The sequence below is a fragment of the Pteropus alecto genome, unplaced genomic scaffold (genome assembly GCF_000325575.1).
Source record: "Pteropus alecto unplaced genomic scaffold, ASM32557v1 scaffold91, whole genome shotgun sequence".
Taxonomy (NCBI): Eukaryota; Metazoa; Chordata; class Mammalia; order Chiroptera; family Pteropodidae; genus Pteropus; species Pteropus alecto.
The window spans coordinates 692,601-718,208 of record NW_006431910.1 but is presented as its reverse complement, the minus strand read 5'-3'; the positions used below and the strand labels follow the sequence as shown (position 1 = coordinate 718,208).

The window sequence follows — 25,608 nt, the reverse complement described above, 5'->3', positions numbered from 1 at the left end:
TCACCCGGGACAGACTGCCATAGTTGTCACTGCTGCTTGGATAACCATCTTCATAGTGGCGGCTATATCCATCAGGAGGGTAGTGGAAGTTCCTAGGAAGGGTAGCAGTGCCTGCCTGCCCCACGTAGGGACCAGGTCCCCCATTGCCATTCTTACGGAAGTCACGACCCAGAGTCTGGATATAGTTGTTAGAAACTGAAGAGGCATCCATAGGCAGCCCATCTGGTCCCACAGGGACTGGCTGTACTGTCCGTGTTGTCACAGTCTTCACTACTTTCTTGACCTTAAAGTAAGGAAAGAGAAAAGAAAAATTAGTGAAGTGAACAATACAAGCTTAAATTCTAGACAACTCTAAGAAAAAGAAACAAACCCCTACTTCCAGCTCACTTTACTTAGAAATGCCTCACAATCTACTATCTATCCCTTCTCTCCATCTTCTAGAAGTCTCCAGGCAGGAAAATTGTCGTGGCAGTAACTTTGCCTATAAAGGAAGCTACCATAGACCTTGATATACCATCTCTCTCCCCCATTCCATTAGATTTTCCCATATCTCTTCTATCTTCTCTGTCTGGACAAAGATCACTTTCTTTATGCTTTTGCTACAGATCAGTGGCCCTTCATCCACTTTAAGTGCTTAACCCCTCCCCTAACAGAGATCACAGGAAGACCTCCTCCAACATCCTAGGCCTTATATAAGCCTTAGCTTACTGTGGTCTCTGTGCGACGAGTGGTTCCATCATCTGAGGTCTCCACGGAGACAACAGACATGGCTCCCTCAGGGTCTTCCTCCGTGTAGGTCTCCACAATCTGCCCTGGCTCCTGCATCCTGGGAATGGTGCTATAGAGAAGGTGACTGTGATCCTATATGGAAAAGGGAAAAACTTACTATTAAGCCCTATATATTAACACTTCATCCCAGTGAAAAGCATGGACTCCCGGAAGACAAAGACTCCTCGTGTATCTTCCATGGGCCCCAGGATTTTTAGAGGGGTGGCTGTCTCCATCTTTTGAACTTATACAAAAGGGCAGGGGATATAATCTCTCAGTTCTAACAAATTTGAACTGAGTTAACTAGAGCCACATCAACACCCAAGTGACACAGCCAGTAGATTTAACGTCCCAGTTCTGGTCATCTAAGGAAATATGAACTGTTAACTGTAGCTACATCTATATCTGCGTGATCCTTCAAAAAAGCTCACCCAATAAAGAACTTATATGATGAACCAGAAAATCCCAATAAGAGCCATCTTCTGACTAGCTCTAGGTTACTCTCCAAGTACAGCCTAAGGCTCAAGACTGGCCAGATTTTAAGTAGGCTTTTCTGCAAAGTAGATGTACACCCATTCCAGAAAAGGGATACAATAACTGAGGGATCAAATACTGGATCAATGATCATTAAAATTCATTCTATAATAACGCTACATATACATTTTGAAGCTCTACTCTTTTACTTCCTAAATAAAAGAAACCAGTGCTTACAATGTGCCAGGCACTTTACAAGACACTAATATGCTCTTATAGAAGATACGAAGGAAGCAACTGAAACCTTGAGCCAAAAGAATTACCTGGGGTCCGTTGAGTTTCAGATCTGAAAATTTCTGTCGCTCAAGGTCACCATCGCCCACAAACCGACCGTTCTGAAACATAGCCCACAAGAAGACAATTCATTTTGTGGCCTTCCTTTGCTCTATCAAACACAAATGATCTTTTTTCCAAACAGGAAAAGGGCTTTCAAGAAGATATTTGTATCTGTGGCCTGGAGTCGTTCTGTCAGTACTCATTATGGAAAAAAAAAAAGTCACTCCTTAATCTGAGCACTTTCCTCAAAATTGGAATCAGCAGACTGGGTCTCTGGAACACAAGAATGTAAGCTCCATGAGGGCGGGGGCGGGGGGGGTCAATAACGTATCCCTAGTGCCTTGAACAGTGCCTGGCACATAACAGGCACTCAAAAACTACTTGCTGAGTAAACAGGAGAGACTCAGGTAAGCTCCCCGACACAATCATTTTGGAAAGCTGTAAGAATATAAGGAAAGTTGGAAAGGCCAGGTTGGGGGGTTTCCAAAGACTGCTTTATTGTTCCACACATCTTCATGCTCTACTATCACTGGAAACTCCCATACCAGGCAGCTTTTTAAAAGCAGCAAGAGATGAGCCTCCCTTTCCAAGTAGGAAAGAAACAAGTAACCCAACTCCCCTCAAGACAACAGATTTTAATATCCTCACCACCAATTATTAGAGCCACAGAACACACTTTAAAAATGTCACCCTTAAGTTGTTCTGTCTTGAACAGCAGGAAGTAATATGGACATTATACTATGTAAAAATACATTTGACTGCTCCTCTTCCAACAGAATACAGTGAGATCCAGCACCTTGGGAGACTCCTTCCCCACCCTATTACATAGAGAGCGTAAGGCTGCAGGGAGAGGAAGTTAAACATTACTTTCAGGAAGAAGGAAGGGTGTGGTTTCATTGCTGAGCAGAAGTTAAAAAAGAGAGACAGAGGGGGAAACCATGTACTAAACCCTGGAATTCCCCATCATCTCCAAGCCTGAGCAGTTCTGTTCTCCTCTTTCAATGTATACCTGTCATCCCTAACCCTTATTCTGGTTCCTATAAAAGTCCTAGGAACATTGCAAATATGCTGCCTCTCAAATCCTCATCATCCTCCAACTGGAATTCTGTCCTCTCACTCAAGTTCTTCAGTATGAGGGACCTTCTGTCTTAAAAAATAATTGCAATCAGTGAAAAAGACTAATGAAGCATGAGCACTGTTCTAAGTTTCCACAGAGATCTCGTAAGACACAGTCTATCCGGCAATGCCTCCTTCCACACACACACACACACACAAACCTCAGACAGATGACATCATAGTGAAGTCTGACTAGAGAAACCATAGGAAACACACGATACTTCTCATTTCTAACACCAACTTTCCCAAGTCACATCACAGAGTCAGCCAACCCAGAGACCACTGGCTCCTGTGGTTATCCGGGTTAAAAGCAGCATGATGCTCCCTCTCCAACTCTAACCAACAGAATTAACAATGATCCCTTCCTCCGAGATATGATTTGCACAGCCAATAAAAAGAGCACACAAGGACAATATGGAGGAGGAGTACACGATTCATGGACAGTGCCACTCCTTCTGAGTACAGACTATTCTCTGAGGGAGACTGAACTTAAGTTGAGAGTACAAGGTGCCCAACACCCCAACCACTAAACAGGCATTTACTTTCTTGAATTTCTGATGGCAATGGGGCGGGGATACAACAGAAGTAACTAAGTACAGCTGCAAGCTATATAAGCTACCATTACCAGAACTGCATCCCAACCCAGAAACCCCACTCCAGCAAAACAGGAAGTTATATTGACGCTTCTAGAGAAAAACCTGCCCAACTCAACACAGCAGTAATATTTCTTATCTCCTAATCAGTATTTATTACCGTTGTAAAGGTTCATCATAAAGCATGGGCTCTGCAAAGCCCATCACCACGGAAAGTAGTTTCCCAAGAAGGATCACAGCCTCTCTAAGACCATGCCGAAGTCCTACCTGCAGGTCTGATGGAGAGAGGGGTTACCTGATGCCGGCGGGTGAGGGTGCCGTTGGCCATGAGTGGGTTGGCATCTTGTGGTGAGACCCGGACGCGTTCCAGTTGCGCCGAGACGTGGCGCCGTTCCTCCTCCAGCGCCCGGGTCAGCTTCTCAAACTGGGCCTCCTGTTCCTTCACAGAGGCCAAGATGCTGGCGGTCGACTCCACCTCTGAGTCGTCCATGAAGGTAAGGGGCGGAGCCGCCGCAGGGCAGGGTAAAAAGGAAGGTGGATCACAGAGGGAGGAGGAAGGAGGGAGAAGGCCCCCTCACTTCACACTACCGGGAAAAGGTAAGAGAAAGGAGAGAAAAAGGTCACAGGTCAGAGAAGACAGATGAATTATTAATCCCAGAGCCAAAGATGCCCTCTTGTGGTTTTACTGCAGTGCGGAAAGCGAGCCACCACCAAGCCTGGGAGCCCATCACCAGTGTCTGCTCAAGCAGGACTTTGCCCACTACCCTCTTCAACGCCCCACTGAAAATAACTATTGAAAGAAAAGGTGCAACTAAGTCCAAGTCTCTAGACTGCTGGTAGGAGACGGAGAATGTAGCTAAGGGCTGTAGTCATGACATGAGATTAAAATTATATTACTTTCTTCCTAAAAAATTTTACTGACATCAACTCAATGAAAGTTGTTAATTCCACAGTACAAACAAGCACTCACTGTCCTGCAGAGAAAAGAGGACAGTACAGATCTCTTAATCTCTCCCAAATCTGAACACTGAAAGTGCTGCAGTGGTGGCAAAATACACTAAATGAATATGTTAAATTAAAATGCCAGTAAGAAATGAAAGTAGTAAAAAACTTCCCACCATCAAAGGCATGAGACAAAATTAAGCCCTCATATTTAACACATTTATGAAGAGGCCTTTCTACTTTTCAAAACTATACTACAACACTGAGGGCAAAACGTGCCTTGACGAATGGAGACAAGAAAGCAACAGCACCACAAAAAATTCCATGTGTAAAAAAGGCACCATTTTCAGTGACCCTCATCTCTTTGCAGAGTAGGAAAAGGAACATTAGCCTCAAACTAAGAAGCTCTCCTCTCCCTCAGTAGAATTTCCTACATTTATTATCCTGCAGAAGCTCTAAACAAACCGCATTTTTACCTCTTTACTTATTCTAACTCAGGGTAAATATCAAAATATCTAGAGGGTTTATGTGGACTATTTATACAATGAGAATTAGATAGAAATGACGAGTTCTCCATACTCTATTACATAAACTGTAAGTTGGCTAGTAAATAAAGGGGCATTGTAGTCATACTGTTGCACTTAATGGGGTTTCTCACTTAGAAGTTGGTTGTGGCAGATTTTATGGCCAGTCCAAAGTATATCATGTTGAAAGGCAGGTTGTAGAATAAACCCTCTCCCCTTCCTCCCCAATCTCTCATCAACCCCTCAAAAAAAAAAAAAAAGACAGTTAAATTTTTTTATTCTTAATAAACATTTTACATACACACCTGTTAAGAGAAGGTCGTAATTGATTGGTTTAACACAGAGAACAGCCCAGTCTAGATTCAAAAAATCATGGGAGAAGCATCCCAGCCACCACAGCAAGGAGGAAGCAGGAAGAAGAGAGCTGCAGAAATATTTGGAGGAAAAATGGAAATGAGAGGAAAATAAAATATACCCAATACATTAAAAAATAAAAAGAGAATTAGCAGGTATTGGGTCAAAGACAATGTGGGACTGGAAGGGAGTAATTTAAAATATGACTTGGAATTGCTTAATGTGACATATACCCTTTGGACTTTGCTCTGTTTTCAGATACTTGGACCTTGTATGTAGCTTTCATTAAAACCTGGATTCTACTGTCATTTCGGAAGTTCCTCTACTTATACATATATATAGAACCAGGAGCAGATTATAATATGGATAAAAATTCAACTTACCCCTGTCCCCAGCCACCAAATTAGGGGGAAAAATGCTGTTGGAATGCCCTTCCTCCTCCTTCCCACCCCTAAGGCAGAAACCTCAGAGCCCAGTCCCAGCATGCCCACAAAGGCATTGAGAAACCAGCGTAACAGTGTAGTGGGGAAGACGTGTGGGGACTAGCCTAGGCTGAGCCTTCTGCTTCAGTTCCTTTTCCCACGCTCCCCAGAGCCCTGCCAAGCAGACACTTGGGCCTGTTTGCCTTAGAGTACAGGTATACCTCGGAGATATTATGGTTCCATTTCAGATCACTACAATAAAACAAGTCATAATCTTTTTGCTGGTAGAGGGTCTTGCCTTCCAATTTGTGGAAAAAAGCAACATCTGTGAAGCACAACAAAAGGAGGTATGCCTGCATATGCAGCATTCAGCAAGCAAGAGTATCCGGAGGAGCTGATAAACAGGTGCCCAATAAACTTAATTAATTTTCCATCACTAAGACTCGTTCCAGTGGATCCAGTCCCTGAATCCAAGAACGTGGTGGCCCTTCTCTAAATCCTCCACCCCCAGCTCTCGGCTCCACAATCACTTATCATTATCTGTTCTTCCTTTCGGTCCAAAGCCCACTGTTACTTTCTCATATTCCCATCCTACATTCCAACAGGCTACTCAAAGGCCTTTAATAAGTACATTAAAAAAAAAAAAAGTGTTGCTCCCTTTTCATTTTCATCTCTTCATTTTAAGCACTTGCCCTCATCCGCTATATATAATGATCTATGAACCTTGCACACCAAGAAGACTCTGAGTTAAGGAGATTCTTCCAGTTCAGGGTTTCAACAGGGCCTCAATTGCAGTTACCACTCAGGCGGCCTCCGCCCTGTAATTTTCTTTGCTAATAAAAGCTCAAACTACCACTACTACGGGGCATCCAGTGACAACACTCCCTTGCTGCAGAGAGAAATTGTCTGTCACTGCCATAAATGGCCACTTTTTGTCCTCACAGCTTTAATTCAATAAAGGATGTTAGGAGGGGTAGTGGAGGAAATTACCCAGGGCTCTAGGTGAGGAACCAGTATCTTCTCCTACAACTTCATGGCTTTAAAAGCTGACCGCCTGGCTCTAATTTGAAGAAGATAACAGCACAGTTAAGTAGAAAGAGATCAGAATCCTAAGTCTAAGAGGATGGGGAGATTTTCTACCTAAAAGAGGGCAGAAGTAGAGGTTGACTGGGACTCAGGAGACCGGTCCCAGTCCTGGCTCAGGCACTAGCCAACAATGACAGTAAGTCACTGTCATGTTCTCATCTGTAAGATGCCAATACCACCAGCCCAGTCTAACTCAGAGTTTGCTGTAAGAATCAGGTGAGATAATGTATGTTATACAAATGTGAGGTGTTGAGTTATTTCAAGAGTTAGTTCTATCTTCCAATTATATTACTTAATGGTAATGCCTCAGCCCAAAACTATTTTGTTGAACTAGTAGATGAAATTAACCGTACCAAGAGCATAACTGGGTTCTAAGGAGTAGATGAGCTGGTTTCCCTACTCCAATTCTATTTACTAAAAGGTCCCACCGAGACCAGTATTTCTAGGTAGGACATAGGGTGCTTCTCTAGTGCATGGCAGTCATCACGGCACTACACATCTGCTATATAAGTTCTTGATTTCTATTTGAGGCCTTTGCAGTTTTATTACCAAGGAGAAAGGAAAGGTGAAAAAAACTAACAATTGCTAAATGTTTTACATGTATTATCTTGGCAATCCTAACAACAACCCTAAGAAAGTAAGTTTTACTGTGAGAAAACACATCCTAGTAAAGAAATTACCCAAGGTCTCAGTTAATAGCAAATTTTTAATTTAATCCCAGATCTATGCCATTCAAAAGTCTGTGTTCTCTTTCTATTGCATGCTGTCAAGTCTATAAAATATAAGTCCAGTACAAGATGGGTGGTCCGGACCCTCTTCACAACAACCCTTGAGAGCTTTCTTCGCAAACATCACAGGAAAAAAGAAAAAGGTTTCCATTTATCTTTAGGTTAAAGGGTTATCCATATGTCAGTATATAAGATATAAGTGGGAAAATGGAAATAAATGGGAGGGGGGAAAAAAGCACATGGGGGAAGTGAATGAAGTAGTTAGGTAAGCTATGGTACCCTGCCTCATAACTCAGAGACTTAAGATTCTTCCCCATGCCATAAACATCATGAGTATGTGCATATACATATGTTTGTGAGTGTGTGTGTGTGCATGCATGTGTGCGCACATGTGTGAATGCTATAGACCAGAATCTGCACACCATTAACTTACTTTGGCAGTTAGAGTCAGGAAGGTCTTATGAGTCCAGGCCAACACAATATCTTTCTAGGTTTGCCACTTAATATTTTCAAATGGATTACACTTGCTCTCACTAAAAAAGGACCATCAAGGATTCCCAACCGAAACGGGAAGCGGGGCACATAAAATGAACCTTGATATTCCCCTAAAACTAGATTTTCTGAGAATAACTGATTTTACTCTTAACGAGCCACAGGTCATAAAGAGCAGCGATCCCTAACCTTTTTGGCACCAGGGACCAGTGCTCCTGTGAGAATCTAATGCCTGATGATCTGAGGTGGAGCTGAGGCGGTGATGCCAGTGCTATGGAGCAGCTGCAGATACAAATGAAGCTTCCCTTCCTCACCGCTCACCTGCTGTGTGGCTGGTTCCCGGCAGGCCACGGACCAGTACCAGTCACGCAGCCCAGAGGTTGGGGACCCCTGCAACAGATGTATGAGTCTACAATAAGGCTCTCACATTCGAGCAATGACAATAGCAAAAATTCAGTCTCTTCTGTAATTCCAAACCAAAAGAAGTTAAATTGAATCAAATATCCAGTAAAGCCAAACATTTGGACAATGACAACCAGATAGTGGGGCAAAAAAAAAAAAAAAATCACTTGCCAACAGCACAGTCCCTGGAATGATCTGCTCTATTGTAACCTGGCTGTAGAAATGTAATTTGGAATCACGATTCTTAGCAGTTGAGAATACAGACTTTGGAATAAGACTGACTGGGTTCAAACCCCAGCTCCACTGCTTCTTAGCTATGGGCAAAGTACCACCATCTCCCTAAACTTCAGGTTTGTTTTTGTAAAATGGGAAAAATATATGGGGTGGTTGTGAGGATTAAATGAAACAATTCATGTAAAAGTGCTTAGAAAAATGGCTTAACACACAGACAGCTATTAATATTGTTACTAATAAGAGTGCCACTAGAAATAACACAAGGGACTAGAGTCTTGGTGTCTTTGCTCCCCATGCTCCCGGCTCCCACTTACGGTAGCCCTGTAAACTACAAGAATTCTTTATACTCTCAAAGGGAAAACAAAATAAAACTCCAGACTAGGGGTCAAAAGACCTGGGGTTCAAGTCCTAACTGCCAAAAACCAGCTGTGAGAATTTGGAGAAGTTATAACCCCTGTAAGCTTCAATTTCTATTACTTTTCAGAGTTTAGCTCTAATGAGCTAATATATATATAAAACTTTAGGTTGGGTGACTCTGAACCTCTCTCCTACCTCCATGCAATTCAGATAAGTATATCCAAAGACATAACCAGAATCAGGCAAGCAAGCCTCTGCGGAGAGAGGAAACATTTGTCCTGAGAATTTTAAACCCCACGAAATAGTCTGTGAGTTCTTAGGAAAGAAATTTTATCTTCTGTAGTCAGCCCCGAAATCAGCTTTCCTTCCTTCCTATCTTTCATTATGAAATCAAAACAAATGTCACAAAATTGTGCTCTTCTCCCTAAAAGCAATGATAAGCAAAAAACTCCTCCTCTGTGCCTAGGGACTTTTAAATGGTTTTTAAATGCACACTGAAAATAAAAATAAATAAATAAAAGCACATTGAGGCCCCTCTTATTGAAGAATACCAACCAATAAAACAAATATAGCACCTGTAATACTAAAGAACTATACTATACAACATTCAAGCCAAGAAAGGTAAGTCTTCTAGATACCTAAAAGGTATTTATTTGGTACCTAAAAGGTATTTATTTGCCTTAACTGGCATTTGCCCCAAAATTCAAGTATCCCACCCACCACTTGATGTCCTGCCATCTGATGCTAAATCAGAACTATTTCTCTCACTGGGAAGATTTGCTCCTGCACTAATCCTAAGAACCCAGACATGATTTACATTAAGACTAAAGAGGACTCTGCTAGCTTCACAATCTCAATTGGGCGCTTCTCAGTTACAAAAGTGATATTCCAGAAATGGCCTTGTTCAGGTGTTACTTTCTGTACTTCCCTGTACATCCCTTTATGCTAGGCCAGTCTTCTCTAGTTTAAGAGCATCCAAAGGCTGACTGAAGGAGTCTCGCTTTTTCACAAGGAAGGAATGGATCGCACTGTGTCCATCATGAATCTCTCTGATGAATTAAGGCAATCTGGCAAAACGCCCTCCTCTCAGGAAAGAGTTACACATTCCGATTGGAATGCCACAGAAAAGGAAAATATATACATGAAAGTTTTAAAAATACTCCTTGTTTAAAAGGAGGATGAGCTGGCAACCTCTATAGGTCAACAGGACACCTTAAACTTACTTTGGTCTTATAATCCTGACCCAAAGTTACCTGTCAGGATTTAAAGTTTTACTATGACTTTACAAGAAAAAAAAAAAAAATCACCTCCATCATCTTATCCTTACATTCAGAAATCAGATGTATCATTCTTCTTGATCTCTTTTCCCAAATATTTTGGGAATCCCAAACCCTAACAGACTAAAATGGCTAAATGCTGGACTGACTTTTGAAGCAAAGGAAGGGTGTGGCTCTCAGCAAGTGAAGGGGCCCCGAACTGAAAGGGTATGGAAAGAAACAAAACCTGCTTCTCTCTGGAGCATGTATGACACACACACACACAGGACTGGTCTAACAAGTCCTTCTGATCTCTCAGGCCAGGCCTCCTCCTCCTCCTCCCCCATTGCCCACGTGCTTCTCCAAGGCCCTCCACTGGGACAGATAACAGAATTTTCTCTCAATCCTGAAAGTCTGAGGCACACTACGTTACTTACCTGGATCACTATTGCAACCCTGCCAAAGGCGTCTCACCTGGCCTTATAAGGAGAAAGCACAGCTTTAGGGAGAGGCCGATAAGGAAACAAAGATAAGAGGGAGGGGCAAAAAACAGGGAGGTGTCGACTGGAGGAAGGGGAGAGGCCAATTGCCTTTCTCCTTCCTACAGGAGGAGGAAGAAAAAGAGAGGTCTTGTACACAATGGGAAATAAGAAAAAGTCTAGTCAAAATGGAAAGGTATTGTTTAATTCTTGTGTCATAAAAGAGAAATCTTAAAATTAACTAGGACACCTTATACCCTTCTCTACCCTAGGCGAGGAAAAAAAAAAAATTTATGGTAAAAAAGCTTAACCTTAGGGTTTACTAGCAATCACCCAACTGAGCTGAGCTCGCATTCCTTTTTTAAAGAGGCAGCTTCTCACTAATCCCCCTTACTTTCTATTTCTATCTTTGGCATTCCCACCATCTCTTTGCCCATCATCTGAAGATGATTTAGAGAAGGTGAAAGCATGTAATTGAGTCATATTTACAGTCCTGCTTCCTCAAGGCCCTGAAAAGAGTAACAAGGCACCTTCCATTAGGTTTAGAGTATGGCTCCCTTCTGAGACAAGCAACAGAGAAGATACAAGTCTATGAGGTAATCAAAGTAAGCATGAAAGTCCTATTTCAGCTATAGGACAGAGAGCTGAAGGGACTGTTTCGCCCTATCTAAAAGAAAATCTGACCTTACAGGGAAAGAAAAGTTTTGAGTTGTTAATTATTAATCTGCCCCTGTAAGTTATCATACATAATCTTCTCAACAACCTCTGAGGTACTGCTGCCCTCTTTTTAAACTATATATCCATATCCTGCCCAAGGCCATATAGCTATAAGTGTTGTAAATGCATCTGTTCTACTCCCCATCCAAGTTCCTTCCCCTTGACAGAGTGAAAGCAGCATGAATTGTCTATGCTTCTTGTGGTTAAAATCATTCTAACTCCAAGAGAAGCTGACCGCAAGTAGACTTTTGGGGGAAGAGAAGAAGGAAGTGAGAGAGGACAGGGTGGAGACTGCTAGACGTTTGGTCTTACCTTCACTTAACAGAACAAGGCCTTACTCAATTCTGAGAAAGAAGAGCTTGCAATCTACCTCAGATTTCCCATTTTATAAGGAAGAACTCAGGAGGGAAGGTGTGAGGGACAAAATCACCTACCTTTCCACTGCCAGGCCTGCTCTAGAAATCTGGTTACATGCCACATTCTCTAATCGCCCCCACCTTAAGAAAGAAATTCTAATCACAAATATCCCTACTCATATTTAATGTGACATCTCACTGAAACAAAGGCAGAGATCAGAGCTGGAATGGGAAACAGAAGGAACTAGAAGCAGGAAAGACTGTGCTAGCCAGCATCAGAACAGAGGGGAGAGATTGTTCTAGCGGTATGTTAGCAATCTGCCTCTAGGGCAGCTGTCCTCCCAGGCAATCAAAGGCCATTTGTGTGTGTGTGCTCAGGGACTAGCCAGACTGGCAAGAAGTCTGAGGACTCGGCAGTCCGATCCACAAAGTGAGAAGAGATGCCTGTTTCACAGCTGGAATGGAGGGCAGAGAAAAGACAAAACAAGGGGAAAAAGAAAGGGGCAGAGACACAGAGAAGTACTGCAGGTGCTATTTCAGTCTAGATGGGGCGGGGGAGGATCCCAGATAACTACCAACCATTCCCTAGTTATGTGCAGAGACTTGCCACTACCTCTCAACACTGAAATCAAACAATGGGTAGGTTTCTCCAGCTCTGGATGTAGTAGGCTGCCAACTGGAAGGGTGAGACCTAAAATGTAGGGCCCCAGCATTACCTGTTTCTCTGTTCCTTTCAAACCCAACAAGGGTTTGTATCTGCAACGTATACAGTAAAAAGTCATTATATAAACATCTATCTCCTTCTAGAATTCCTTTCTTGTTAAACCCTGAAGATTTTATATATATATATCTCAGCAGCACACACAACACCCAGTGAGATCCCTAATGCTAAGAGATCGAGGACATTTATATAACTCAAGGCCACAGTCAGAATTCACACTCCCTAACCCGTCAGAGTAGCTAGATGCTCTGAGACCCATTAGACACACAAAGGCTGCTCTCTTCTCAGTAGAGCCCTGCAGCAGAGCTGCTCTCCAGGGACAAAGAGATTTCACAGGAGAACCACAAAGACATCGCCCCTCTCCGTTCCCCCACTCTCAGCTTTCTCACTTCCTGTCACAGTAGCACCAGACCACAGTCTCCCAGAAACAAACAAATACAAAGTGCTGGATTCTGGGCTGCAGGCCAACCGCATTCCAGGGCATCCTGTCTACCAATCACCAGCCAGAGCTCCCACTTTGCCCTGTTCAGTTCCTTATCGTGTTCGGGAAAACAACCCTCCTCCCTGCCCCAAGCCAACACGACTTAGGACAAAGCTCAGGCCTTTAAGAATCAGCAGAAAGATACTGCATGTGGCTCTAAGGGTTCGGAGGGGGTGAGGGGATTTTTAAGATTCCTACTTGGCAAGTTTCTTCACTTTGGAGACACTGCACTGGGGATTTTAAAGCTACTGCTGCTTTTATCCTCAGCTCAGCTACATGTAACACATCCCAAAGAAAGCTGCATCATAGCAATCTGATCTCCGACCTGGATTCAGTCAATGGAATACTCCCACCTGGAGAACTACTTTGGGATAAATCCTCTGTCACTCACCTTCTCCATCACCCATTTCCACTGTTTTCAGTCTTTCATACACTCTTCCCCACAAGCATAAAGTTGATTCCAAAGAGGCCCCACGAAAAACAAACAAAGGCAGCAGACTCCACCCTACGAAGAGGCAGGATATGGGCACCAGCAGGTGCTGGGAGCAAAGTTCCCTAGGGAATGAGAAGACCACTAGGAATTGCACAGTAGCCCTGGCAACAAAGAGGTTAAGACAGCAACCTCAGTTTTTTCTGCTCACCACTGCCTCTGGAGTGGGTTGAGGAGCTGTAGATTTGGAAACTTGTCAGAAAAGAAAGCCTCCCCTCCTAACAAGGATCCTCAGCTGCTTCCAAGACTGGGATAACTGACATTTTTCTATTATCTTGTACAAGCCCTGTGGACGTTAATCCTAAACCTCAGAAGCAAAGATGCAGTTAGAAGTCAAGCTCCGTTAGCCAGAGATTCTCGAAATCCAAAGAAGTAACTAACACCCTTTGCCCAAAGCGCTCCATTCCACTTGCATAAAGAGCACAGAGCTCAGCACAGAGTTCTCCAACCAAAGGAACACTGCAGGCAACTAGTAATATGTTATCATTTTTCATCTTTTCTCCCTTCTCCTAGACTCCTTCCCCCTTCTTCTTGGATCTATTAGAAGAACACTAGGCTAAACCCCAATTTAAACAGTTCATGATGCACAAGGAACTAACTCTAAAACAGCACAACTTACTCTAAAACAGCACAACTTAGAAAGAATTAGTCCATGTCTGTATCGAATACAACCAGGTAGAAAGAGGTAAGGCAGGAATATACACAACAGTGAGCCATTCTAGAGCTGGATATAAAAGAGAATAATTTAGCAACACTATGTTTCGGAATAGACTTCAACTGCAGGGCCTAGCTACCGCAAACCCTATCACCTGAAGCACCCAAAAACAATAGCTCAAGATCTGTTACCTAGTACTGAATCAGACTAACTCCCTTTTTCTCTCAAGAACTGAAAAATTAGTTACAATTCTTAGTATTCTTATCAGATTCTCCCTCATTCATAGCCCAAGCCAAAAAATTAGTCAATTAAGTACTATATTGTGAGGTAGATACACGAAAGCAGATAAAAATAGTACAGTCTAGTAGGAGAGCTTTCTGAGATACTTTAAAGAGAGAGTTGTAAAAACCACACAGAAAACTGGACACACCTATATCAATAGCACTGCTGCTCCAAAAGGATGCTCGACAGGTTCTCTGCCTCAAATTGAGCAGGTGAGACAGAAATGGAGTGCTGACTCAGAAATATAGTCACCCCAGGGTGTGAGGGAGGGAAGGAGACCAGTACAGCCAACTGATTACAATTCATCATGACTTCACCAGAGGTTCTGGTTCGAACTGTATCTCTAGCTGTTTGTATACATATTTAGAAAACCCAACCAAAGGACTAATAAATAGGTAAGGAGAAAGTCAATGGAGGGGCCCAAAGACTTAAGCCGAATACTCGATGATCGGAAAAGCATGAATCTGTTTTGCTATCTAACTTTCCACATAATTCTTTCTCACCAAATCAGGCCCAAAGCTGAAAAGAACTGGGGGGAGGGGAGGCAGAGAAAAGAATGTGATTGGAAAAGGTTTAGCTACATTCCAACTAGCCAACATCCCGCATAGTATTAAGAGTGCCTGAAAATCCAATCTCACACTACATGAGAGTTGCTGGGACTCTGCTAACACACATCCAATTCTTCTGCCACCCCCCATACTCTGAAAAGAAGCATAACTGAAATAGCTTAATGAAGGCACCAGCTGTTTCCACCACTCTCCCTCCTCACAAATCCAGAGACCACAGTTCAAACTCACATCAAACACTTAATACAATTGGCGGACCAGTAGGAAGGAGAAGCCTGGACTAAAATAGCAGGAAGAGTGCCAACTGGCCCCACTTATAAGGAATGTTTTCTTGGCTCAATTTAAAAATAAGGAACCTCTATCATCTACTCCCCTCTGCCCAATTATGTTCTCTTTTCCACAACCAACCTCTTGGTGTCAAATGGATTTCAGTTTCTTCTCTACAACTCCTTGATCTATTTTCAAATGTCAGAAAACACATGGGAGGTATAAAGTTGACTGTAAAATAGAATCTGGGAGACTGGAAGGCTTCCTGGACTGCAACAGCCAAACCCAGTACTCCCGCATTAAGGGCAAGGAGACAGAAGCCCACATAGCACCCTCTTCTCCATGGTTCAAGTAAGGAAGAAAGGGAAGGAATATTATGCTTCTGCACTTGAACATTGATGGTAACCTGATTTCTCAAGGCATGGGTGGCCAGTTAATAGTATTAACGTGATCAGCCCCTCCCCCTCCCAATATTCTAAGTTGACCGGAGTTAGCCAAGGAGGAAGGGAAGGAAGCCAGTAGTTCCTTTTCAGACAGGAAGTAACATTGGCCCTTCCTGTCCAGTTTTAAACAAATTGTCCAGTTGAGTTTCAATACTAACATCCTCTCCTGAATTTGTTCCACAATTTCAAAATGGAGAGGGGAAATGGAGATATGATCCAAAAGTTTCCCTTTCCCTCCCCTAACAGGCAAGTCCTCCATAACATGCTAAGTACTGGCATAACCCCCAAATCAGGTGGTGACATCTGTAATTCCAAAATAATACAGGATACAGTGGTAGAAACTTGAAATTAGCCACCTGCTCGCCATGTCTACTACCACAAGCTATTCTTCTCTACTTCTCATACAAATTAAACAACCACTCACTGAGAAATCACATAGATATGTAGCTTAACTCAAATGTTCAGGTTTTGTGGTCCTCAAACCTGAATGATCAAAATCACCTGGGAAGCATTTTTTTAAAAATAGTCTCCCAGATCTACCTCCCCGCCCTCTCATACCTCAATTTCTGGAGGGAATTCACATTTTTAAAACACCCTCAAAGTGATTCTGATAGTCAGCTGTTGGGAACTATCGTATTGGTTCCCAAATGACAACTGACCACAACATTCCTCTTGCAAAAAAGGCACTGGTTATAAAATACATTATTTGGATCTACTTTACGGTTCACCAGACAAATCATTATTCAGTCTGAATTGGAGGCTCTTTGAAAAACATGGATTTAAATATAAAGATAGATGAAAAGACACAGTCCTAAATCCTATATTCTAGACTCAGAACCTAGAAAGAAGTGTCTCACTTCTTTAGAATCCTGAGTTGCTACACTGAAGGATATCCTTATTAACACTGCAGACTGGATAACCTGATTTTTTTATTTATTATTTATTATTATTATTTATGCCTATAGCACCTGGTCTTCCTAAGTGGTCTCCGATCCAAGTACTAACCAGGCCCAACCCTGCTTAGCTTCCAAGATCAGACACCAGGCTTGTTCAGGTTGGCATGGCCGTAGACCATAGACCGTGGCTCCGCTGGGGCACGAACCCAAGACCTTCTGCGTGTAAAGCAGACATGCTAACCACTACACCATGGAACCACATCCAACCTGATTATTTTTAAAATGACTTAGTTTAACTTTCTTCCAAGGATCAAAGAGCTGTGCCACATTTTCAAAGACTGGGTCCCTATTCTATGCCAAAAGAAGTCTAAAGTCTTAAATCTAGCATTCAAGATCCTAGATGATTCTAGCCCAGTTGACAACGTAATAGAAATAACCAGAAACTCTGGATTCAAGTGTTACCTCTGACACTTATTCAAGCAAGTCACTTTAACTTCTGATTTGAGTAAGAGCAAGTGAGTAACCAAATGTTTTTGGAAGAACCATAAAGAGAAATATTTCTACAAAGAAGCATGTGTCACGAAAGAATGGCACTGAAAGATAAACTTTCAGACAACTACAAACATCTACAAATGTTGAATACATATCCAGCAGTAATTTAAAGCAACTTCAAAATTTGGGAATCTGTGATTGTGTAGAGTATTTCCTATGCAAGATGATATAGTTACCTGACCAAAGGAAATGGAGGTGGAAAGGGAAAAAGGTAATCTCCCATAGATGGTATTAAGTGACAGAATGACAACTAGATAGGTATAATTAAAGGGAAGAACAGAGGGTAACCAGGTCAAGTTCCAGGGCTAAACTCTAGGAGAAGGAGAGGGAGGCAGAAAGACTCCTTCACTGAGGGACAGACTAGCTAAACCAGAAATCTTGAGAGGGAAAGTAAGAATGGATGATTCAAGACAGTACTCTGGTAATCAAAAATCCTTTTACTTTCCCATATAGGGTTGCCATAGAATATCAATCACTAAATAGCTGGTGCTTCTTCCTCAATCCCACCAAAGTCGACCAATAGCTCAGTATATGCTTTAATAACCTTTACTGTATGTTTATATATGTGTATGTGTGTGTGTGTGCGTATGTGTGTGTGTGTGTATGTGTGTGTATATGTATATATATGGAAAAATATATATATGGAAAGGGGAAAGAGGCATACAGTTAGTTATCAGGGATGATCATCTCCCCAATGTGCAAGACAGAAATATGGATACGGTGACCTATAAAGTGGTCCCTGAAAGCCATTAAGTCCCAGTAATTAGGGCTTTGGGAAAACAGGAGCTTTTTGGTTGAATGAGCAAAAGGAGAAGCAGCAGATAAGTGGTTACTATTTGGTCAAAAGCACATAAACCAAACCAACAAACATACTCAAAAGGAAACTGTACCAGATCTAGGCTTCTCTTCTTATGTAGCTAAGGTGGAGAAATATATTTCTCTAGGGAAGAAAATTTTGATGTCACTTCCCAAGTACATACAAGCTTATTCTAAGTAATTGCTCCATTATTATCATTCTCCAAGGCAAGGGTCATCAACCTACGCAAAATCTGCTTCTCTGCAAATCACTGACTACACTCACATGAACTTCTGCAATGGGGCAAAGAAGGAGGCTAGGTCAGGTATTGCCTCAACGCCTTACAAACAATACACAAAAAGTTAACAGCTACTATCTCTGGGGTCTGAAGTGAGGAGACTTTTTTTTGTACTGTGTAGTGCACCATGAGGTCCTATATTATCCTCCCCATTCCCCTAGCACACACCTATGAACAAGTCAGGTCTATTTCTCCCATTATCTCTTGCTCACTGATAACAACTAGACTCAGGACCTTTTTGCTTCCTACTCATATCTATAAGACTCCACCCAAATTTCTTTTAGGTCTCTCTCAAACATAACTTATAAGCTAGGCCTTCCCTGACCACTCAAAAAATCTCACTGCTGCCTTCATACCTCTTATTTACTGCTGGACATATTCTGCTGTTTTTTTTCTCAATAGTGTTACCACACTCTGATATACCATGTATTTACTTGCTTACTTATAATCTGTCTCTTTCTACTAGAATGTAAGCTCTGTGAGACCTATTTGGTATACTGTTTATTCCAGTGCATGGCATACAGCAGACTCTCAAATTTCTTTTGAATTAATGAAGATGTTTTATGTTTTCAAGGAAAACAAAAAGTTAAATTTTATTTATTTTTTTTTTACTTTTTGTTTTTTTTTTTTTTTTAGGCAAGGCAACCCTTGGTTGACCTCAGATTGCAAGGACCTTGTCAGCTTACAATCCCTTATTTTTTATTTTTTATGCCTACAGCATCTAGTCTTCCTAGGCGGTCTCCCATCCAAGTACTAACCAGGCCCGACCTTGCTTAGCTTCCGAGGTCAGACAGGATTGGACGTGTTTAGGGTGGCATGGCCGTAGACCAAAAAGTTAAATTTTAGAAAAATAAATCAACTTTGTTTCATTTTTCTTTCTATATTTTTCTAATTCTTACCCTAGGCCCAGCAACTGTGGTCTCCTGCAGCCTTACCTGCAGATTTGGCAGACCTGGAGGGTAGACATTCAAATAGCCAACTCTGCCCTGGTTTAACCAAGTAGTCAATGGAAAGCAGAACTCCCATTCCAACAAAGAAACAATGGAAAGAAATCAGATAGGCACCATCTCCTTTAAAATAGACTACTCTATTTTAAAAGTGTGCTGAATATACACCAGCTACTTTATTTCAATGAGATTTATTTCACTTGCAATGAACTGCAGGTGCTTTGATAAAAGTACTGAAAAGCTGACCTAGTTTCTATAGGAATGTCTTACGTCCACAACCATCAGAATATATTTCTTAAAATATAAGCTCCCTAAAACAAAAACCTTTTCATTCCACAAAGAGAACTTTCAATGTGCTACAGCGTTCCAATACAGAACAACAGGGAAGCACACACGAAACTGATATTTACTCTGTGAAAAGTAAATTTCTTTCATTCTACCATCAAATGAACCAAAGTAAGAAATTAGTAAATGTAGATGAGATCTGAAAATCAAAAGCTAAAAACAAATCCGAATTGCTAAGAGATTGATTTTCTTGGATCACAATTAATCCTAATTTAGATCTAACTGAAATAAACCAGCAGCAGTATCCCACTACTTGTGCTGTTAGCACATCAGTATAATTTACTCTATCACAAGAATCAGAAACTTCTTCCATATTGTGTTAGTGAGGCAAAGTGACACCCAGAAAGATCACCAACCTAAGAGAAAAAAAGGGGCAGCAAAGAGAGACACCAGAGAACAAGAAAGAAAATGAAAAGGAGAAAACATAAGAAAATCAGTACAAGGAAATGTGGGTTAAAGTGTAGAGAACTGAGTGGGAGAGTTATGACAGGAAGCTAAGGAGTGCCAATAGAATTAGCTTAAATACTATTCAGAACATTAGTTTCATGGGTTATTTAGAATGAAGGGAAATAAAAAAGGAAATCTATAGGCTGGAAGAAATCTAGAAGTTTCCAAGCAAGGCTGCATCTAACATATATGTTCCCCACAGGCCACAGTTTGGCTTTTCCATACAGAAGAGCAGACCTCTTTCTTGGAAGCACACTTTTCACAGGAAGCACTGATGAACTCACAATTTCTACATGTCTCAGTTTTGCAAATGTCTATAAATAAGAATTAAAATAGAGAATGATATTTCCTGAACACAAAAGAGGGAGGTTTATTTCAAGGAAAAAAAAAGGGATAGTAAAAGCCTGCCTTCATTTCTATGTAATTGTTTCCTGTAAAACCACTCATAATGGAATGTTATCCTACAAAATCCTGGTTGGACAAGTGAGACTTCAAGGTAAAGAATCTGGTTCAAAGTCAAGAATAATAAATCCAAACAAAGCTTTTTCAATCCATTCTCTGCCAAAACTAAAGTTTACCTTAGAATGCTAGAGTTCTATCTCTTAACGATACAAAAAAGTGGAAGAAATTTGTATTGCTGTTTTTAAGTAATCAAGTCTCTGAAGAAATTACTGTAAGATATTCAAGCTTTGCCACCTGTTTCTCGTACTCATTTCATTAAAAGTTATCCATTCCCAAAGCACATTTATTTTGGACAACCATGCTCACACAACTCCCCAAACTTGCCTAATACTAAAGACATTTTTTCCCCATTAAAAAAAAAGTTAGCTTATCCATCCAGGAAGCCCATTTATTCTGTAATATAAGCATCTATATCTACCACAGTCTCAGGTTTTAAGAGAGTTTAAAGGGCATTTAGTCCAACAGACAAATGATGTTTGAATTCATTTAAAGCATCCATTCTAAGAGCATACAGAAAGTATTACCATAACCTGGACACTGTTCTATGAATTTTACAAAAGTTAAATCACTTAATAGCCACAACAATTCTATGAGATGGTTAATATTACTGTCCTCATTTTACAGACAAGGAGACTAAGGCATAGAGCAATTAAACAATTTGCCCAAGGATACAGGGCTAATAAGTAGCAGAACAAGATTTGAACCCAGGCAGTCTGGTTCCATGCTCTTAACCACTATGCTAACCATCCATCCTTAACCATCCATGCTCTTAACCACTAATTAACTAGAACAGTTGTTTCCCCCGCTCCTGCTCCTTCCCCTTCCCCTTACAATCTCCCTGCCAGGCTATTTCAATGCTCTCTATTGGAAACCTTGGAGACAGCTGCATTTAGGAAAAGCAATCTCTATTTCAACTTCTCATGGCATTTAACCCCTTTTGAGAGGAAAGATAACATAAATGAAATAACATACTGCTATGATTCATTCCTTTAGGCAAGTTTCTTGTTACTATCATTCAGAATTGTCCATGAAAATTAATTTGTGTTCTTATAAACTTCCCAATACACTTTGTGAACAAAATCTCCTGATGTTTCATGGAGGCAAGTGACAAAATAATATGATATTCAAACACACTTTCATTGAAACATTGATATTCAAACTATCATCCCAAGCTTTTTATGTTTTTATTTATAAGTATAAAAACCACTCACTTCTAACACAGCTGAAAGCAGTACTCACTTCCCTGCTGCTGCTCTAATATATGTTCTAGTCAGTGGTCCTCAACCTTTTTTGCATCAGGGACCGGTGCACCTATGAGAATCTAATACCTGGTGATCTGAGGTAGAGCTGAGGCGGTGATGCTAGTGCTGGGGAGCAGCTGCAAATACAGATAAAGCTTTGCACGTTCACCTCCTGCTATGCAGCCCGGTTCCTAAAAGGCCACAGAAGAGTACTGGTTCACAGTGCAGGGGCTGGGCACACCTGTTCTAGGTAAGCAATTCCACTTCCCCTAGAACTGGCTATACTAAGGTTTCAGTGGTTGAAACTAACAGTTGCATATATAATGAAATGAACTGACTAGGACTCGGTACTCTTTTATACAATTCTTTGGACTGCCTGCCCAGAAAGGAAACAAGATTAAAGAAAAATTAAAAATTAAAATCTTCAATATTTCCAGAAACTTTACTTAAAAATGGGAGGCGGGAGATACGTCAAAGGTTGAAACTACAGACTACAGTAAGTTTCAAAATTACATTGCAATTTTATTAATCTATGTGATATTGCTTCCTATCTCAATTTCCCTTCAGCCTTCCCCAAAAAGCTCCCGCACTCATTCCCATCAAGAGCCTTATTTAATCAAGGCTTACTGAGCACCTCAGTATATACCACACACTAACATAAGTGCTAAGAGAATACAAAGATAGTATCTACACTCAAGCAGCTCATAGTCTAGAGGGAAAGACAAAAATAGACAATTTTAATAGTGTGGTAAACATTATTTGAACTACCTGCCACAAGCCTCTGCCCTGCAAGATGGCAATATCATTCCAAACCACATGCCCGAAATTTAAGAAATTAGGACAGCAATGGTGTGTATATCAAAAGATCCCCATCTAAAGATTGAAATATCCATTCTAGCATATCCAGCTCCACATGGCTTTAGAGAAAATGCATTTTTCACATAGGTTATTCCAACATGGAGGGGGTTGGAAATCTAAGCGAGGACTGACCCTCTGCAAGATGAAGCACCCTTGCCTCTAGCAAGGGCTCATTTTAGTTCAGGCTCTTTTTTCCATTCTCTCTGGAGAATGGCAGTGTATTAGTGGTTAAGTCCATGGACTTTGTAGTTAGTCAGACCAGGATTTAACCCTGGCCTTGGCCACTTACGGGCAGTGAGATTTTCAGCAAACCTCAACTTCTCTAAGGCTCAAGTTCCTTTAAAACAAAACAAAAAATAAGTTGTGGGAAACTAAATAGTTTATGCAAAATGCTTAGCACACAGTAAAAAAAAATCAAGGGGGAAGAGGCTAGCAGTAACAGGGGACCATCAGATACCAAAATAGAAAGCAATAAATTATACAGAGCTAATCATTTTGTTATTCCAATTGAATAATGACCTATGCTTAATTTATTTGCACCCATCCCTGGAGAGCATCTATCTCATAAACCTAAGGATGAATTGCAATTACTGGGAGCTTTTTTTTTTTTTAAAGATTTCCAATAGTTCCAATTTTTATACTAGCTGAAAGAACATGTTCAAGCCTCTCTGACTTTCAGTAATTGGAACCCTAAGAAAGGCACTAGAACTCTAACCACCCACAAGAGGCCCCCACCTGGAACACAGACCGTATCTTAGTCATATAACAAAGAAACCAACACTATATAGGAGTCAAACAAGGAAAGAAAAATCTGTACAACTCACACTTACTTGTCATTTTTTACCCCCAAACCAAAATGAGGAGCAAAACAAAAAATAAAAGATTTACTTATTCTCACCCCTTATTACATTTTGTGAAAGAACCAGTAGAGGTGAGGTAAAAGACAAATCTTCCATCTTATAATCCAAAAGGCTCGCTGAATAGTACATACCAGTCAAAACAACGCCTCAGTTCAGAGAAATAGTCCTGGACGACAGTTAACTAGGATGCTCACTGCAGCTACACAAAGCCCAGTATTTAAAGCTGGACCCAAATCACCACCAGTCAGTCATCCAGAACCTATTTTCAAACTGCCTTTGTACTCCTTCTTCAGATTCTCTCATCCCTCCCCCTAAAGGTTGAGTGGGAAACCGACACTCTCGCAGCAACATGACCAACCCTTGAAAGATCCACCAAGAACCCTCCTTAGGCTGGAGTCAAGGCAGAGAACATTGAAAGAAAAATTGGAAAATATTAAATAAGAATTACAACCCAAGAGACTATACACATTGTCTTTTTTCTTTCTTTTTAACTGCACTTGCTATCATTATGAGAGCCAGACATTAAAATCTTACTGTAGACCTTGCATAGATTAAAAGGAGGAACAAAGTTCAGTTTCCAATGAAGCCGCAACCTCACAAGGATGAAATCATCTTTCAAGAAATACTCAGTTCTAGAAAAGAAATTCAAGGAAACGTTCTAGTCTAAAAAAGAATTGGGGGAGGCGCACAAAAAATCAGAGATTCTAGATACATATCAGTTTGAAGCTAATGAGCAGCTTACATATTAAGGCCCATCTTGTTACAATTAGGGCAGTATCTAATCCAGCTATAATTTTCAGACTGATTCGCATTTTCAAAGAGAGAAGGAAGAGAACGCCCAGTTTTCAGCTACTGATGAGTTGGCTATATAATTATCTAGAATCGGTATTTTTGCAAGAATGCATTTGCAAAAACAAAATGAATCCTAAGATAAGATTAAATATAAGATACAAAAACACAGCTCTTACAGATTTCTGATTTTACAGCAAACAAAAAACTCACCTCCAAAAAAACTTTCAGTTTGGTTTAAAATAAGAACTCTCCCTGTGCTTTCTCAAATGCATACTATACACTAAAGTTTGTATAAGTGTTTTCTCTTAGCCTAAACTTATTTAATCCATGGCCCTTTAAGAGAAAACAAAATTGAAAATATTTTCAGGTGTTGCCACTTTACTCAGGTGAACTAAAAAGCATGATTAGAATTTCCTTATTTTTTTTAGCACATAAACCAAACGTTATCGTATTTGCAGATCGAACATATACAACACCTCCACAAACCTTTGCCAACTAAGGTAGTTTTAGAAGAAAAGGGGATTACAATTCAGATAACATGGATCCATCTGTTTTCTTTTATAAGGCAAAGCAGGGAGGCAACGTCTAGTCAGAGAATAAGGCTCCCACCCACCACACCTGGAAAAGTAAAAAAGGGATCCACCCAGAACAGCAGGGCAGAAACCGATCTGGGCTGTTCAAACTCTCTCGGGGGAAAAAAAACACCACCATTTAAGCTACAAAGCTCCCTGCAACTTTCCACTTCCACAAACCTAACGATAAAAGGGAGAAATAAAAGTTTTGAAACGTATGAAGAACCATATGTATAATTAGCTTCCGACTCGGGCAAATTCCTTTCCCAACACACATGCAACATGCCAAAAAAAAAAAACCAACCTTTGATTTGGGCTCTGAAAACAGAAGTTTGTTAGCATAATCCAGAAAAATATATAAAATCAAAGAACATACCAAAATGTAAATTTACAAAACTGCTCTCACCCCTCTGAATCTATTCATCTTCCTCTAACAGAGAGACCTAGAAGTTTGTTTCTGGGTCTTGAATATTTTACTTTTCAGCATAACAATTCCCCCATGTCAGTAGAAATAATAACGGCTTTAAAGTTACCCATCAGCATAGCAGACTCTCTCATTTTTGAATTCTCTCTGCTTACCATAACACAAAAATTCGACTTGGCTTATCCTCCTTTACCCGTCTGTACACACATTTTTTAAAAAAAGGCACACACCTCAAATGTGGACTTCTAAAAACCAGTCCTTTAAGAAAGAAACCCAAGGCTTCGTCAATGTGCTGAGAAAGACAAATCCAGCAAGGTAGTTGATTTTTGGCCACCTCTTCCTCCTTTCAGGATCTTTCCTGGTCTTCTTTCTCTCTCTCTTTTTTTTTTCTCTCAGATCCAACACCTAAAATGGAAGTTGCACCCAGCCAAAGGCTAGGGAGCCTGGGTGGTGACAAACTGATCTGGCAGCCCTACCCCCTCGCTTTCCTAAGTGATGTCAGTCCCTGAGAACTTCCAATAGGAGCCAGGCATAAATCAGGGAGCCTATTTTATCCAATAGGAAACTTTATTATAGG

The 25,608-nt window shown here is 41.0% G+C and overlaps 1 protein-coding gene and 1 pseudogene across 9 annotated transcripts in view; both read right to left on the bottom strand.

The window, feature by feature from the left end:
• Window positions 1-25,508, bottom strand: part of CTNND1 (catenin delta 1) — a 40,350-nt gene extending 14,842 nt beyond the window's left edge. For 2 of the 9 annotated variants that reach the window (XM_015599212.2, XM_015599229.2), the window contains exons 1-6: window positions 25,262-25,508; window positions 5,059-5,177; window positions 3,583-3,871; window positions 1,566-1,637; window positions 709-861; window positions 5-283 (exon numbers count right to left, since the gene is read on the bottom strand). In XM_015599212.2, coding sequence (XP_015454698.1) covers window positions 5-283; window positions 709-861; window positions 1,566-1,637; window positions 3,583-3,777 — 699 coding nt within the window. In that variant the 5' untranslated portion in view covers window positions 3,778-3,871; window positions 5,059-5,177; window positions 25,262-25,508. Of the gene's footprint in view, window positions 1-4; window positions 284-708; window positions 862-1,565; window positions 1,638-3,582; window positions 3,872-5,058; window positions 5,178-10,521; window positions 10,621-25,186 lie in introns of those variants that run through there. The other 7 variants (XM_015599217.2, XM_025040934.1, XM_015599232.2 and 4 more) reach the window with 7 other exon arrangements.
• On the bottom strand, window positions 18,793-18,911 carry LOC112472252 (annotated as a pseudogene).
• Window positions 25,509-25,608: the final 100 nt, after the last annotated feature.